This window comes from Pseudoliparis swirei, chromosome 19 (genome assembly GCF_029220125.1).
Source record: "Pseudoliparis swirei isolate HS2019 ecotype Mariana Trench chromosome 19, NWPU_hadal_v1, whole genome shotgun sequence".
NCBI lineage: Eukaryota > Metazoa > Chordata > Actinopteri > Perciformes > Liparidae > Pseudoliparis > Pseudoliparis swirei.
In genome coordinates, this window is record NC_079406.1 from 27,466,380 (window position 1) to 27,481,587 (window position 15,208).

Consider the following 15,208-nt stretch of genomic DNA (forward strand, 5'->3'; position numbering starts at 1 on the left):
AGAGCGACGCGCCGCACCGAGCGTCAGTCAACCTGCGCATGCGCGCACACACGGCCGAGTGACAGACAATCAAGCTGTGGCCTTCTGGAGCGGAGCGGAGCCGAAGACCCGGATGTGATGACGTGGACATCACGTCTATCACACAGAGAGCTCCTTTAGGAGGACTACATCTCTCTATTTCATCTATTTTGTCCATTTTCATGTATTTTTTATACTTCAAGTTACTTTCCAGACGAGATGTGATGATTAAAGACACGCTGGTTGATTATGATGTAACTGAAGATGAGGTGACACCAAGACCTTCATCTCCAAACATTACCTCATCGACAACTTCTCCCAGACTCTACGGCGATAACAATATTAGACGAGCACAAGTGTGATCTCATTAGAGAGAGAGAGAGGTCAAAAGGTCAAGTAATCTTGTGAAAGACGTTCATCGACTCCGAATGATCGCCCGGCACAATGGGCAGCACCAGCTGCATGCTGGGTAATCGGCGAGGACGCGGCTTTTGTCTGCGCGGGGATTTCATGGAAATTGAGAACGAGGCTCATTTGGTGCGTTATTGTCCCCGTGAGGAGGAGGAGGCTCTCGAGGCGTAATTGCCTCAATCTCCTCTAATTTCCTCTTGAGACAGATGAACGATGTCAGAGTGAGAAGAGACGTGAGAAACGTGGAGCGGCGGAGGGAAAGAGGGCAGTAAAAAATATGTATATTAATATATAAACTATGTTTAAAATATATACTGTATATTAAAAATATATTTTTTTTTTGTTGATTATATATATTGAAAAAAATATATTTATATTTATATTTTAAACTTTATTGATTTATATTTAAATATATATTGATACATATATATATATTTATATTTATATATATATATATTCATAGGTGTAATGAACACTGCAGCCTCTAGGGGGCAGCATGAATCAACTTGTTACGATGAATATATTTTCATATAACAAAAATTTTTTTTTAAATCTCACTAGAATATTTTTCTCTTCTTTTTGTTCTTGAACGATATTTTTCTAATTTTTATGGCTTTTCTTTTCATTAATATTCTAAATAAAGAGCGTCGCCTTGGGACTCTCCATCGAGCTGCACCTCCTTCTGAGTCTGAGAACACCGGAGGAGGAGGAGGATGTTGATGGAAGGAATGAGAGGAGAAGAGGAGGAGAGGAGGATTATTTGGATTACATATATATCTATATATAGATATATATGTATATATTTATATTTATATATATATATATATATACATAATCATGTTTTTATATATAAACAATTAGGTATATACACAAATATATACATTTAAAAAATATATATTAATTAATATACATACACACATGTATGAATGAAGCCCCCATCCCTCTCTCTCCAGCCTTGTGTTGTTTCATTGCGTGCATCTGATCTGAGGTCAGATTTATTTACCGGGCTGCTTTAGGAGTCGCATGTCACGTGACGTGAAGCTGCCATGCGAGGCGGAAAAATGAAAAAAAAGGTCGTCCGTGATTGAAACTGTGACATTGAAAAGAAAAGACAAGAGGTGGATGAATGGGCCTGGCGGTCAGAGATGAAGTTGTACTGCCCCCTAGTGGCTGCAGACAGTCACTTCAGAGTGGTTCTTTGTATTCCTTTTTTTCCTTTTTTCCGAATATATATATATAAATATTTATACTATATGCTATTGTACTGTAGCAATATATATATAGATATAGATATATATAAATATATATGTATATAAATAAATACATATGTATGTATATAAATATATATATATATATTTATTTATAAATATGTATACTATATGCTATTGTACTGTAGCAATATATATATATAGATATATAAATAAATAAATAAATACATATATATGTATGTATATAAATAAATACATATATATGTATATCATTTTATAAATATATATATACAAATATATTTAAAATAAATTATATGAATAAGTATATGTATAATATATATATACGTATATATATGTATATATAATATAATTATATATATGTGCATCATATCAATTATATATATATATGTATATATAAATAAATACATATGTATATATATATAAATATATTTATATATATATATATATATACAAATATATTTAAAATATATTATATAAATAAGTATCTGTATAATATATATACGTATATATATGTATATATATTTAATATAATTATATATATGTGCATCATATAAATTATATATATATAGTGTGATCCTCATAGTATTCCACACACATACGGAATCCCAGAGAGGTCAAACATGTGAGAATAACACATTTCGGTGATACCTTTTTTAAGAGTGATCTCAATGTTGTTGTTTTTGCTTATGAACATATTAAATCAAAGTTTTGCTTACATAATTTTGTGTTATTGTTTTGCAAATTATTAAGACAGGTGAAGAAAATAATATTTGTTCTCATTTTTAAAAGAGAATCACTTATGTAATACCAAATTTGTCCACAAGAGGCTTAAATGCTCCTCATAGAAATGAATAATTGGGACTTTATTCAGAGTTCGATTAGTTAGATATCTATACTACATAAATGGAGTCATTGATCAGCCGGTCAAATGGCCTTTTCTCGTGTTTTCAGTGTTTTTTATATTGTGTTATTTGTTTTTCTTTGGATTGTTAACATCAATTGAATCCTGCAAACCAAAAACAACGGCCTCTCAAGTGTTGTGGCCAAGCCGAGGGCCCCTGACCGGCCCTCTGCAAACAAAGACATGGTGTGCTTTTGCTTTTGACCCTCAGAGTTCCCTCACAAGCTGATCCTCACACAACCAGTCAGCGCACAACACACAGAAACCAGGACGGCTGTGTTGTTGTGTTCTTTCACACGAATGCAGCAAAGAACTTCTCAGAAAACAACCTCATCTTCCAGGTCTTATCGGTCATAATAAACGTCAGCGCTGTGTGTGTGTGTGTGTGTGTGTGTGTGTGTGTGTGTGTGTGTGTGTGTGTGTGTGTGAAGGGGTTCTGGCCTCTGATTGGTCCGTGGCACCAGGTGTGGTTGACCCCCTGAAACGTGATTCAGAAGCAATGATGAGACACGCCTTCTTCTCGTAGTCGTGGAGGTTTTCCATCAACGGTAATAAACTCTTTCAAACAATCAACATGTTGAGAAACCGACAATTCATTAATGAATCTGAACGATAAGAAGTATTGTATGTCCACTTCGTCTGTTTCCTTTATTGCCCTCGGATATCCATCAAACTACAATATATCTATTAAACTACAAGATATCCATCAAACTACAAGATATCCATTAAACTACAAGATATCTATCTCAACTACAATATATCTATTAAACTACAAGATATCCATTAAACTACAAGATATCTATTAAAACTACAATGTATCTCTTAAACTACAAGATATCCATGAAACTACAAGATATCCATTAAACTACAAGATATCCATTAAACTACAAGATATCTATTAAACTACAAGATATCCATTAAACTTCAAGATATCCATTAAACTACAAGATATCTATTAAAACTACAATATATCTATTAAACTACAAGAAATCCATTAAACTACAAGATATCTTTTCAACTACAAGAAATTTATTAAACTACAAGATATATATTACACTACAAGATATGTATTATTTGTATTTATTCATGTGTTCATGTATATATATATATATATAAATATATTACATGAATATATGTGTATATATATATAGTTATTTTTTATTAATTAAAAAAAAAATTTCAATAAAAATATTTATTTATTAAATATATATATATATTATAAATATATATTTATGGTATATATATTTATTTATAATAAACATGTATTTGCATATATATATGTGTATTATATAAATATATGTATATATTTTTATTTATATAATAAATCTATATATATTTATTATATAAATATATATATATAGATAAAAACATATTTATATAAAATATATATTATATGAATATATGTTAATTATGTATATAGGGTTATGATCAATATGAATTTATATATAAATATATATATATATAAATGTTTATATTTATATAATAAACATATATTTATGAATATATATTTGTATATTTGTTTTATAAATATAAATGATACAGGGATGTGTGTGGGTGTGTAAAGAAGGTTTAAAGTGATCTTAAGGTCAACATTGGGAGTCTTCCTCTTCCCTCATGGTGGAATCCAACCTGCTCTCCTCAGGTAGTTTTCCACGAGGTGTCTCTGTTATCAGTTATCTCGAGCTGGTTGGTCTGCATGGGGAGGGGGGGGGGGTATAACCACTGTGAAATATTAACTTTGATCTTTGTGTGTTTACAGATAAGTTAACCCTTTACTATCTGGTGTCCTCCCTCTCCCAGTCGAACATGTCCAAACAACATCACTTTATACAATATATAATATTAAGGCAAACGTGTCCAGTCAGAAAATGTTGCTGGATCCAAGTAATTATTTTTTTGTTAGGATATAAATCTGAAAGCTGATTGACAGATAATTGACAGCTTGGTCTTTAAAAAAATAATATCTAGGGGAAAAGGCTAAATAAATATGTAATTTGTATTAAAATCCTTTTAAAATATTAACATGAACACATTGTCATTTACATTCTGAACTAGTTAGTTTTAAAAAAGCATATATTTATATGTATATATATATATATGATACAATTATAAATAATGATATATTTATGAAAAAATAAATTTATAACAAAATAAATAATAAATAATAATATTTATTATATGAATATATATATATATAATAATAAGTAATGATATATTTATAAATAAATAAATCCATTCAGACATTATTTTTAATTAAAGGAAGATCATTTTATATTTTCTTACTCGTCTTATATAACTTTAAATGTTTTTCCTTTTTTATATTTTTATATTTCTAGATTCTTTTCATTTCACTTCCTGTTTGTCTCCTCGTGTGTGTGTGTGTGTGTGTGTGTGTGTGTGTGTGCGCGTGTGTGTGTGTGTTCCTTCATGAACTCATGTGACCTGTCAGCTCTTGCTGCTGCTCTTGACTGACCTTGAACGACCTCGGCTTTGTTTATTGGATCAGAACCGATTCCCCCGACAGGTATGAACAATAAAGCTTTACTCACCTTTAAAAGCAACAACAGTAAACACACATTTCATTTCCTGACCCGTCGATAAGCAAAGTGATTTATTTCTTATAGTAGTTCAGATTTAATGCTGCTCACGTGTGGATCAGAGCAGCAGACAGGAAGTGGACATTAACCACGAGTGTCGACTCTATTAGTAAATAAGACCTTCAGTTGCTGTCGTATTGACCACCTCCAGAAGTAGAAAAAATACAATATAAGTATAACAATATTGGGAACTTTAAGTAACGGTTACTTAATGTATGTATATATATATATATATATCATTTTCTTTGAGGAATATGTCTATATAGAATATACACTTTTATTAATCCCTAAGGGGAAATTAGTTCTCTGCATTTAACCCATCCTTAGTTATTAAGGAGCAGTGGGCTGCGTGCGCGCCGAGGAAGCAACTGGGTTCAGTGCCCTTGCAGGGACACGACTTGCTTGCTAATGGGGGAGGAGGGAATCGAACCCAACCCCTGCAGTGCAACAGACTCCCTCCCACCACACTGAGCTATATAATGTTTCTTAAATATTGTCTGGATTTGCATATTATTTAGAAATGTGAGTAAGGAGTAATACATAGTTTAATAGTTTGTGAACAAAATAAAACCAGGTTTGGTATCAGGAGTATCAGAAATCTAGTTACATTTTATTTTGTATGATTTGTATTTATATTATATATATATATATATATTAGGGCTGTCAGCGTTAACGCGTTAATCTATGCGATTAATTTGGCCGCGTTAACGCACTAAAATATTTTAACGCAATTAACGCAACTTTGTTTACTTCCGGTGTTCGTTGAAGTTTTTACACTCAAACCGAGTGTCAAACAGCGGCAGTACGGTTTAACACTGTTTCCGTTTTTTAAAACAATTATTTCTCCGAGAAAATAAGGATCAGAAATCAGTTTAACTCGTGGATGAATCAGTCGGGTTTCCTCCTGCTCCTCCTTCCTCCCGTCTCCCCCTCTGACACACAGAGGAACGGAGGGGCGACGTGTCGGGTGACGCGGCGCGGAAAGAACTCGTCACACGAAACCTTCAACGTGATTTGTCAATTCGTTTGTCTGTCAACATTTTGCGAAAAAAACAACCAATGAACACTCAGTAAATCACAAAGGACCTCCCACCTCACAGGTGAGGCGCATTAGCAGCCTGTCAGTCAGAGAACAGAGAACACGACGCGAGGACAATGAGCCTCATTGAATAGAGCTGAGATTGTTCTGGAATGTTTGATGTAGAACACGTGGGTATGTGTCATATGCAAACGACTTTAAAAGGTGAATTTACATTTTTTTGTAAAATGGAGAACATGCCCCCAGCCTCCAGAGGGTTAACGTGACATATGTGAATGTCAGTCAGTCACCAAGGCCACTGGTTCTGCTGCTGTTCAATGTTAAAGATGACAGGACCAATGGGGTCTCAATATACTTCTTTTTTTTCTTCCTAATCTGATGTTTCACTGAAGAAACAATTTATCATCCACGATATTAAATACCTCGCTGGCACTTTGTAGGTAGAAGCCTCTTTGAAAACACAGCTCTGTGTGAAGTTTTGTCTTTAAAAAGAAGGAAACAAAACTTTTAATCGCGATTAATGAATTTCAAAATGTGCGATTAATTAGTTACTTTTTTTTAATCGATTGACAGCCCTAATATATATATATATTTATATATATAAATATATAAATAAGCATATGTATATAAATGTATATATATATATAAATGAACATATGTATTTAAATGTGTATATATATACTGTAAATATAAATATATTTATATATACATATAAATAGATATATAGATACATATAAATATATGTGGATATATCAGTGGCGGTGCGTCCATAGAGGGCGCCGCCCCTCTTAAAATGTTGAGATGAAGAGAAAAAAAAGAAGAAAAAATATAATATATCCTGTCAAAAAACATTATATACCAAATCATTTAAATAGTAAATAAACCGTGTTGACGCGCTAAATGTGTGTGGGAGACCGTCAGCCTGTCAACAACCACTTAAGTTAAATGTGACATAAATAATATATCGCCACTCATCATCACGGAGAGAAGCCCCGCCCCCTTTTCGGGGCGCCGGCCCAACGTGTGTGTGCGGCAGCGAGCAAACATTTCACGGTCGTTTCGGCAAGGACGGCTTCTCATTGGAGGATGAAACGTGAATCTTGGGGCGCAAAAATTTGCGCCCTGGCCAATGATGTCGTTTCTTATGTCACGTGACTGGACTATTCGGCAAATCAGAGACCGGTATCGTTCCCTCAGCCAGAGAGCTCCACGGAGCTACGGGAGCAGGTAGCTAACGGAGCTGTTAGCTGGAGCTCAGTGAGTAATGCTGTTTAGTTTCTCCTGTCTGTTGTTCCAAAGGGACTGAAACTCTCTGGACTACAACGGGGGGAGGGATCTAAAGAGCTGCAGACAAGTGGAAAGCACGAATCTTGCCGCAGTTATCTAGCTAAGAGCATGGAGCTAACTCGCTAACAGCATGAAGCTAACCCTGTTTACAGTCAGCAGAAGGAGACCGAACTGGCATCGAAACACAACGAAGAAGTTCTGAAAAACAGACACATTCCCTCAAGAATAATGAAACAGGCTGGTTACAGACATGATGACTTTAACCAGAGAGTAAAGTGACCACTTTAAAGAGAGGAGGATACTTGTCTTTACAGTAGTGGGTCTGCTCTGTCCCCCAACGTAACATGTGATCTCTTTCTGACTCTATTCTGCTCTGAACCTCTTTCATGTGAGGGTGAAACTCTTTTATTCTGTAAACCTCTGAAACCCAACCCCATGTTCCTTAAAGCTGCTCTGAACCTCTCATGCCCAAAGTCACAGTGTGTTGATAGTTGTTATTGGACAGTGTTGAGCACGCTGTGTTCTTGAAATAAAGCTTTGTTTTTTACAATATTCTACTCAAAACCTCTTTTCCTCTTATTGAGTGCTATTTAAACCGCGTCGCCCAACTGCGCCCACCCCCCCCCAAAAAAATCACCAGCCGCCACTGGTATATATATATATACATACACATATATATATATATGCATATATATATACATATATATATATAAGTAAGTATATAAATAAATACATATAAATATATATATACATATATTTTCTATATATGACTAGATATCAACAGTAGTGTCCTGTGTGTTTGTCAGCTGTCACCCTCATGGCTCATTTCCATCACGGAGCATCTATAGGCTGAGAGCTGAGCTCGCAGCTGATTGGTCGAGGAGTTTGTTCCCCCCTCGGCCCTCTGCTCTGATTGGTCTCTATCGTGCAGCTCTCTTATCAAAACTCTCACACACACATACAGACACAGACACACACACAGACACACAGACACACAGACAGACACACACACAGACACACACACACAGACACACAGACAGACACAACCACAGACACACACACATACAGACACAAACACACACACAGACACACAGACACACACACAGACACACACAACCACAGACACACACACATAGACACAGACACACACACAGACACACACACAGACACACACACAGACACACACACAGACACAACACCCGCGCTCGCTTCCTCTCCTCAGAACCAGAATCTTCCGTATCGATACACCGGCCGACATCAGAGCATCGATCCGCCGATGAGACCAGAGACATGCAGCCGACCCAGAGCTTCAGGGTGGACGACTTCATCGCGGGCTGCATCGGAGGTGAGTACAGCGGGTGTGTGTGTTGGGGGAGGTAATCTATTTGTTTGTATTAAATCATCTGTTCAAAGAGGGGGGGGGGAGTTTAGAAACAAGCAGGAGGTGGTGTTCTTGTTGTATAATACACACACACACACACAGACATACTCACAAACACAAACACACACACACGCACACAAACATACTCACAAACACAAACACACACACAAACACACACATACATACTCACATACACAAACACACACACACACACAAACACACTCACATACACAAACACACACACATACACACTCACATACACAAACACACACACACATACAAACACACACAGACATACTCACATACACAAACACACACACAAACACACACAGACATACTCACATACACAAACACACACACACAAACACACTCACATACACAAACACACACACACACACATACACAAACACACACAGACATACTCACATACACACACACACACACACAAACACACTCACATACACAAACACACACACATACACACACACACTCACATACACAAACACACACACACACAAACACACACAGACATACTCACAACTACACACACTCACAAACACTCAGACATACTCACAGACAGACACACGCAGCTACAAACACACACACACACGCAGCTACAAACACACAAACACACGCAGCTACAAACACACACACACACGCAGCTACAAACACACACACACACGCAGCTACAAACACACACACACACGCAGCTACAAACACACACACACACGCAGCTACAAACACACACACACACACACAGCTTCAAACACACACACACACACAGCTACAAACACACACACACACACAGCTACAACCACACACACACACACAGCTTCAAACACACACACACACACACACACACATCAGTTAGAACAGGGGGTCATTGAGACACAATGGATTATTTTGACCCGGGGGCCAGATGATGGCAGAACAGTCTCCATCTCTCTCCATCTCTCTCTCTCTCTCTCTCTCTCATCTCTCTCCATCTCTCTCTCTCTCTCTCTCTCTCTCGCTCTTCTCTCTTTCTCTCCCTCTCTCTCTCTTCTCTCTCTCTCTCTCTCTTTAGAGGAAATACAAAATGAATGAATACATTTGAATGAAAAGTTTAATGTCGTCCAGTTTCATAGAAACTTGTTTCTCTCTCTTTTTTATTTATCTAATGTTCCCTTTCTTCTTCTTCTTCTTCTTCTTCTTCTTCTTCTTCTTCTTCTTCTTCTTCTTCTTCTTCTTCTTCTTCTTCTTCTTCTTCTTCTTCTTCTTCGTCTGTGTGCAGGAAGCTGCAGCGTGGTCGTGGGTCACCCGCTGGACACCGTGAAGGTACGAACGCTTTATTACTGATTATTGATCGGTGAGCATCCATCAGGACTAACCGTTAGGCTCCTCCCCCTTCAGACGCGGCTGCAGGCCGGCCGAGGATACAAGAGCCTCCTCCACTGCGTCCTCAGCATCTACAGGAAGGAGACGGTGAGGGGGGAGTGTGTGTGTGTCTATGTGTGTGTTTGTGTGTGTGTTTGAATTTGTGTGTGTTTTTGTGTGTGTGTGTGTGTTAGTGTGTTTGTGTGTGTGTATTTGTATGTGTGTTTGTGTGTGTGTATTTGTATGTGTGTGTGTGTGTGTGTGTATTTCTAATACTTGGAGTGGCTCCTCCAGACCCTCCTTGCTTGTTTCACGTGCTTTCCATCCACCTTGTTTTAACTGACCTCCTCCTCCTCCTCCAGGCGATGGGCTTCTTCAGGGGCATGTCCTTCCCTCTGGCCAGCATCACCATCTACAACTCGGTGGTGTTCGGCTTCTTCAGCAACGCGCAGAGGCTCATCAGCCAGCATCGCCATGGCGACGGGCGCCACCCGTGCGGCATGGCGGACCTCGCCGCCGCCAGCATGCTGACGGGCCTGATGTCGGTGGGCCTGGGCGCCCCGGTGGACCTGGTGAAGATCAGGCTGCAGCTGCAGACGCAGATGGTCCTTGCAGGTAAATACTAAAAATATGTATTTATTAATAATATATAAATATATGTTTATATATATATATAAACATTACAATTTATATTTATTTCAACATATAAAAATAACTCCAAATATATAAATGTATATTTATATATAAATATGTATACATATATATACTTATATATACCAAAATATTTATAATTATATAAATAAATATATATATAATCATATAAGTGTATATATCTATAAATATTTATATATTTTTATAAATATATATACATATATATATGAATATATTTATAATTATATACATATATATATACATTTATATTGATATATATATATATTTGAATATATAAATATTTATACACTCATTTATATATTTATATGATTGTATATTTATTTAAAGGGGTGTCCCCCTCGAGTGGCAGGAGGAGGACGACGTGTTCCTTCCTTTACAATTTGATCTAAAGCTGAAAAAAACAATGGCGTGGTTGAGTTTGTTCTCGTTTTTCTTTTTTCGTCCGGCCTTCTGGCGTGGACAGCGACCTCGTTGGCACGGCAACGCCTGCACGAACCCAGCCGTTCCCCCATTAGTGCGTTTGTCTTCGGTCACTTTTGGAGAAAGAGATGAAGGAAAAGAAAGAAAGGAACTCCCCACGACCCTCAAATATCTTTAATCTCATCTATACATGACCTGTAGAGAAGGAAGTTAAGTATTCAAAGACGTTATGAGGAAAACAATATTTACTCAGATGTAGATTTTGAAGACTTTCTGTTTAAAAAAATAACAATTCTAACACAACAAATATTTCTAATGATTCTAGTTGTCTTAGCTCAGAAATATTACTGATATGGAACGTTCAGGTACTTAAAAAAAAACTCCTATACCAGAAATCTCTTTTGTTCGCAACCTAGCATGCTAGCCCCGGAACAGAAGCGTTCCGACATCCGCCCACTCTTTAAAAAACGGAAATCATAAATTAATTTAGTTTTCCAATCTGTCGTGTTGTAAACCAGTAATCTGAGTTCTCTGAAGGTCAGGCACCAGATAAGGAGGCGCGAGTAGACGTGGACTTCTTTATTGGTTTATGGTGGTTTATGGCGCCTGTCAGGCTCCGCCCCTTCACACCTGTTCTCACAGGAACTTCTTGTTTTGTTCTTTTTCATAAAGGTCATGTCAGTTTGTTAATGAATCACACACGATCATATATATTAATTTATATAAAGTGTATTGCTCTCTAAATGCTCATTTGTAACGTATATTATTTATCTATAAATAAATATATATAAATATATATATGTGTAATATTTATTATGCTTTCTATGTTTTACATATCGTTATTGTTTTTATTGTTTGTTCAAAGACTGTACATATGTTTTGTTGATGTAGTCTAGTACATTTATATATATGAATACATATATATATATTTATATATATATTTATGTATTCATATATATATATAAATGTATATTTATAAATACAAATATATATAAATTTGTATATATATATATAAATATGTAAATACATATTTATTCATTCATATATATATAAATACATATATGTATATATTTATAAATACATATATATATTTATATAAATATTTATATATATAAATACATATATATTTATAGAAGCAGCTAAAAAAAAAAAGAAGGTTTTGGTGACAAACAGTTGAGAGTGTTGGGTCAGAGGTCCAGGTCAGAGCAGATTCTTACGTTCACACTGGTTCCTGGGAGCAAGCAGCTGACGGCGTTGCCTTCCTTCTCCACAGAGAACTTGAACCTGGCCGGCAACGTGCCGAGCGGCAGCAGCATCCCGCTGCGCTCCCTCGGCATCCCCACCGCCCAGAGCGCCTACCGGGGGCCCCTGCACTGCGTCAGCAGCATCCTGCAGACCGAGGGCCTGCCGGGCCTCTACCGGGGCGCCGGCGCCATGGTGCTGAGGGACGTGCCCGGCTACATGCTCTACTTCATCCCCTACACCGTCTTCTGCAACCTGCTGAAGCCCGACGGCACGGCCAGCCTCCACCCCGGCTCCATCGTGCTGGCCGGAGGCCTCGCAGGTAGCCACCACGGACCATGTGTTTTTTACATAACATATACATTATATGTATTATATATAATATATATATATAATACATATATTATACATATAATATCTGTAATATATATATTTAATATACAATATATTTAATATATATATAATATATATTTAATATCAAATACATATATATCACATATATTTAATATATTATATATGATATAAATATGTTATATATATATATATTATATATATACATTGAATATATATTTATATAATGTATATATATGATATATATTGATATATATATTATATATATATAAATGTAATATATACATACAGAAAATATTAATATATATGTATGATATATATATTTAATATAGATATATTCATTTTCAATATATATATATATTATATATCATTATATATTATTATACATAAATAATTATATATTTATATTATTATATTTTATATAATATTTGATATATATATATATATATATATATATATATATATATGTATATGTATATTTGTATTCAACCCGATACCCTGCCAGAGTCTTGGCAACTGGAATCTGAAGGTGGATTCTCTCTCTCCTCCAGGGTCGATCTCGTGGGTCACGGCGACGCCGGCCGACGTGGTGAAGAGCCGTCTGCAGGCCGACGCCCACCCGCAGAGGAAGTACCGCGGCATCGTGCACTGCATCATGCAGAGCTACAAGACGGAGGGCGCGCAGGTAAAGCACCGATCCCCAGACATCGATACGAGGTCCCTGAACATCCTCTGGTACGATACGCGGGTCACTACCTGTGAAGACATGCGGACAAACACACCGCCTCGATTGATTTAGTGAATAAACTGTTGGTAGCGTGGAGGTCACATCGGCTGAATCGTTGCAACATGGCTGCCGTCGACTCGGCCTAAAGTCAACAGCACGCGGCCTCTCTCCGGTGTCAGAGGTCAGGGTGTCCGGGGGTCACGGGGATCGAGGCGCCAACAGTTTCCGATAAACTTTATCAGGAGGATGTAGGAGCCAAACGTCCCGGACCGCGTGGTCACAGGGGGGGTCATCACAGATATTCTGTGTATCTAGAGGAAGTAGGGGAGGCTACAGCAGTATTCATACACAGCAAATACTTCATTCTGACGTCCTTCAGGTTTATCTTTTAGTTTCTATGTTTGGACCTTTTTTTTAATGGCTTTTCCACAAACTCTACCGTGACTTTATGACTGTTTCCCCCCCACATGACCTTTAAGATGACGTCATACCCCCGTGTGGCTCATCATGAACGTTCTTGTGTTGCAGGTTTTCTTCCGCGGCGCCTCGGTCAACGCCATCCGAGGCTTCCCGATGAGCGCCACCATGTTCCTGACCTACGAACTCTCCCTGCAGTTCTTCAGAGGTCTCTAGGCCGGAGGAGACGTGTTGGGGGGGGAGGAGCTTAACTCTTGAGTGGGGAGAGGAGCTTCGCTTAACACTGGACCCACTCAAAGATCCTAATAGGCTAAATAACAGAGCTAACAGCTAACAAAACTAACAGAGCTAACAGCTAACGGAGGTTACATTGAATGACATCATGATGCGTTCAAGGTCTATTCAGTGAATCATTTATTAGTTGGAATGCTTCAGCAGTCCAACTCTTGTTTGACTCAATAACGTTATCATGATGTGTTCATATTTGTCACTGTGGCACAACTTTTAGTGATTATACAACCATTATTTTAGTGATTATATAACCATTATTTAATGACTATATTACTCATTATTTCAATGACTATATAGTCATTATTTTAGTTAAACATCCATCCAAGGTATTATCTACCTGTATATATTATGTTTGCATTTCTTATATTTAGAAAAGGGAGTTTGACGAGTAAATTATCAGTTCACCTTTTTTATGTAATACTGTAAATTCAGACACTGAGCAACACAGTTACATTATTGTTTTTAAAAGGTCTGCACCATGAATGTAGAATTACTAATCTCACCAGTTGAAAGACATCTTTAGGTCTATTTTCATCCTAAATCATCACTTTGATGGATTAAAACCACATTTAAACTCGTGGGTTTTAGGACATAACTGTCTTTTTGCATTCTGCCGGCCTGATAGCAATGTTTTAAATAGTTTTATTGTCCTGTAAATACTTGTAAATATGTAAACTGCCATGTCAAAGAAGTGTTTTATTGTAAATAAATAAAGCTTTTAAACACACGAGTCTTTGGTTGTTCTCATAATAACATGTGACGGAGTACCTGTACAAATCAATATAGACAGGGATATACTGTATACGCTTTCATACTGGCGGTGCAATTATTATTATTTTCGCGCTGCAATTGAACGCACCTTAACTGAA

General features: G+C 36.7%; 1 protein-coding gene and 1 long non-coding RNA gene across 3 annotated transcripts; one reads left to right on the forward strand and one right to left on the reverse strand.

The window, feature by feature from the left end:
• The first annotated feature begins 8,497 nt into the window (after nt 1-8,497).
• Nucleotides 8,498-15,069, forward strand: slc25a48 (solute carrier family 25 member 48). Of its 2 annotated transcripts, XM_056438940.1 has the most exons (7): nt 8,498-8,827; nt 10,137-10,180; nt 10,256-10,327; nt 10,582-10,834; nt 12,585-12,875; nt 13,456-13,589; nt 14,160-15,069. In XM_056438940.1, the coding sequence occupies exons 1-7, from the start codon at nt 8,773-8,775 to the stop codon at nt 14,262-14,264; spliced, it is 954 nt and encodes a 317-aa protein (XP_056294915.1). In that variant the 5' UTR covers nt 8,498-8,772; the 3' UTR covers nt 14,265-15,069. The 2 variants fall into 2 exon arrangements, with proteins under 2 accessions (XP_056294915.1, XP_056294914.1); XM_056438939.1 differs by lacking the exon at nt 14,160-15,069 and having other exon boundaries at nt 13,456-14,153.
• Nucleotides 9,951-10,327, reverse strand: LOC130209356 (uncharacterized). Its single transcript, XR_008834588.1, has 2 exons — nt 10,234-10,327; nt 9,951-10,165 (listed from the first exon to the last, which is right to left on the reverse strand). It is a non-coding gene; the product is annotated as an uncharacterized LOC130209356 (long non-coding RNA).
• Nucleotides 15,070-15,208: the final 139 nt, after the last annotated feature.

Excerpts from the sequence above, each read along its gene's own strand:
- slc25a48 (XM_056438939.1), top strand. The coding sequence starts at position 8,773 with ATGCAGCCGACCCAGAGCTTCAGGGTGGACGACTTCATCGCGGGCTGC. Across the intron at positions 10,181-10,255 it reads ACCCGCTGGACACCGTGAAG|ACGCGGCTGCAGGCCGGCCG; the intron begins GTACGAACGCTT and ends CTCCCCCTTCAG. Across the intron at positions 10,835-12,584 it reads GACGCAGATGGTCCTTGCAG|AGAACTTGAACCTGGCCGGC; the intron begins GTAAATACTAAA and ends CCTTCTCCACAG.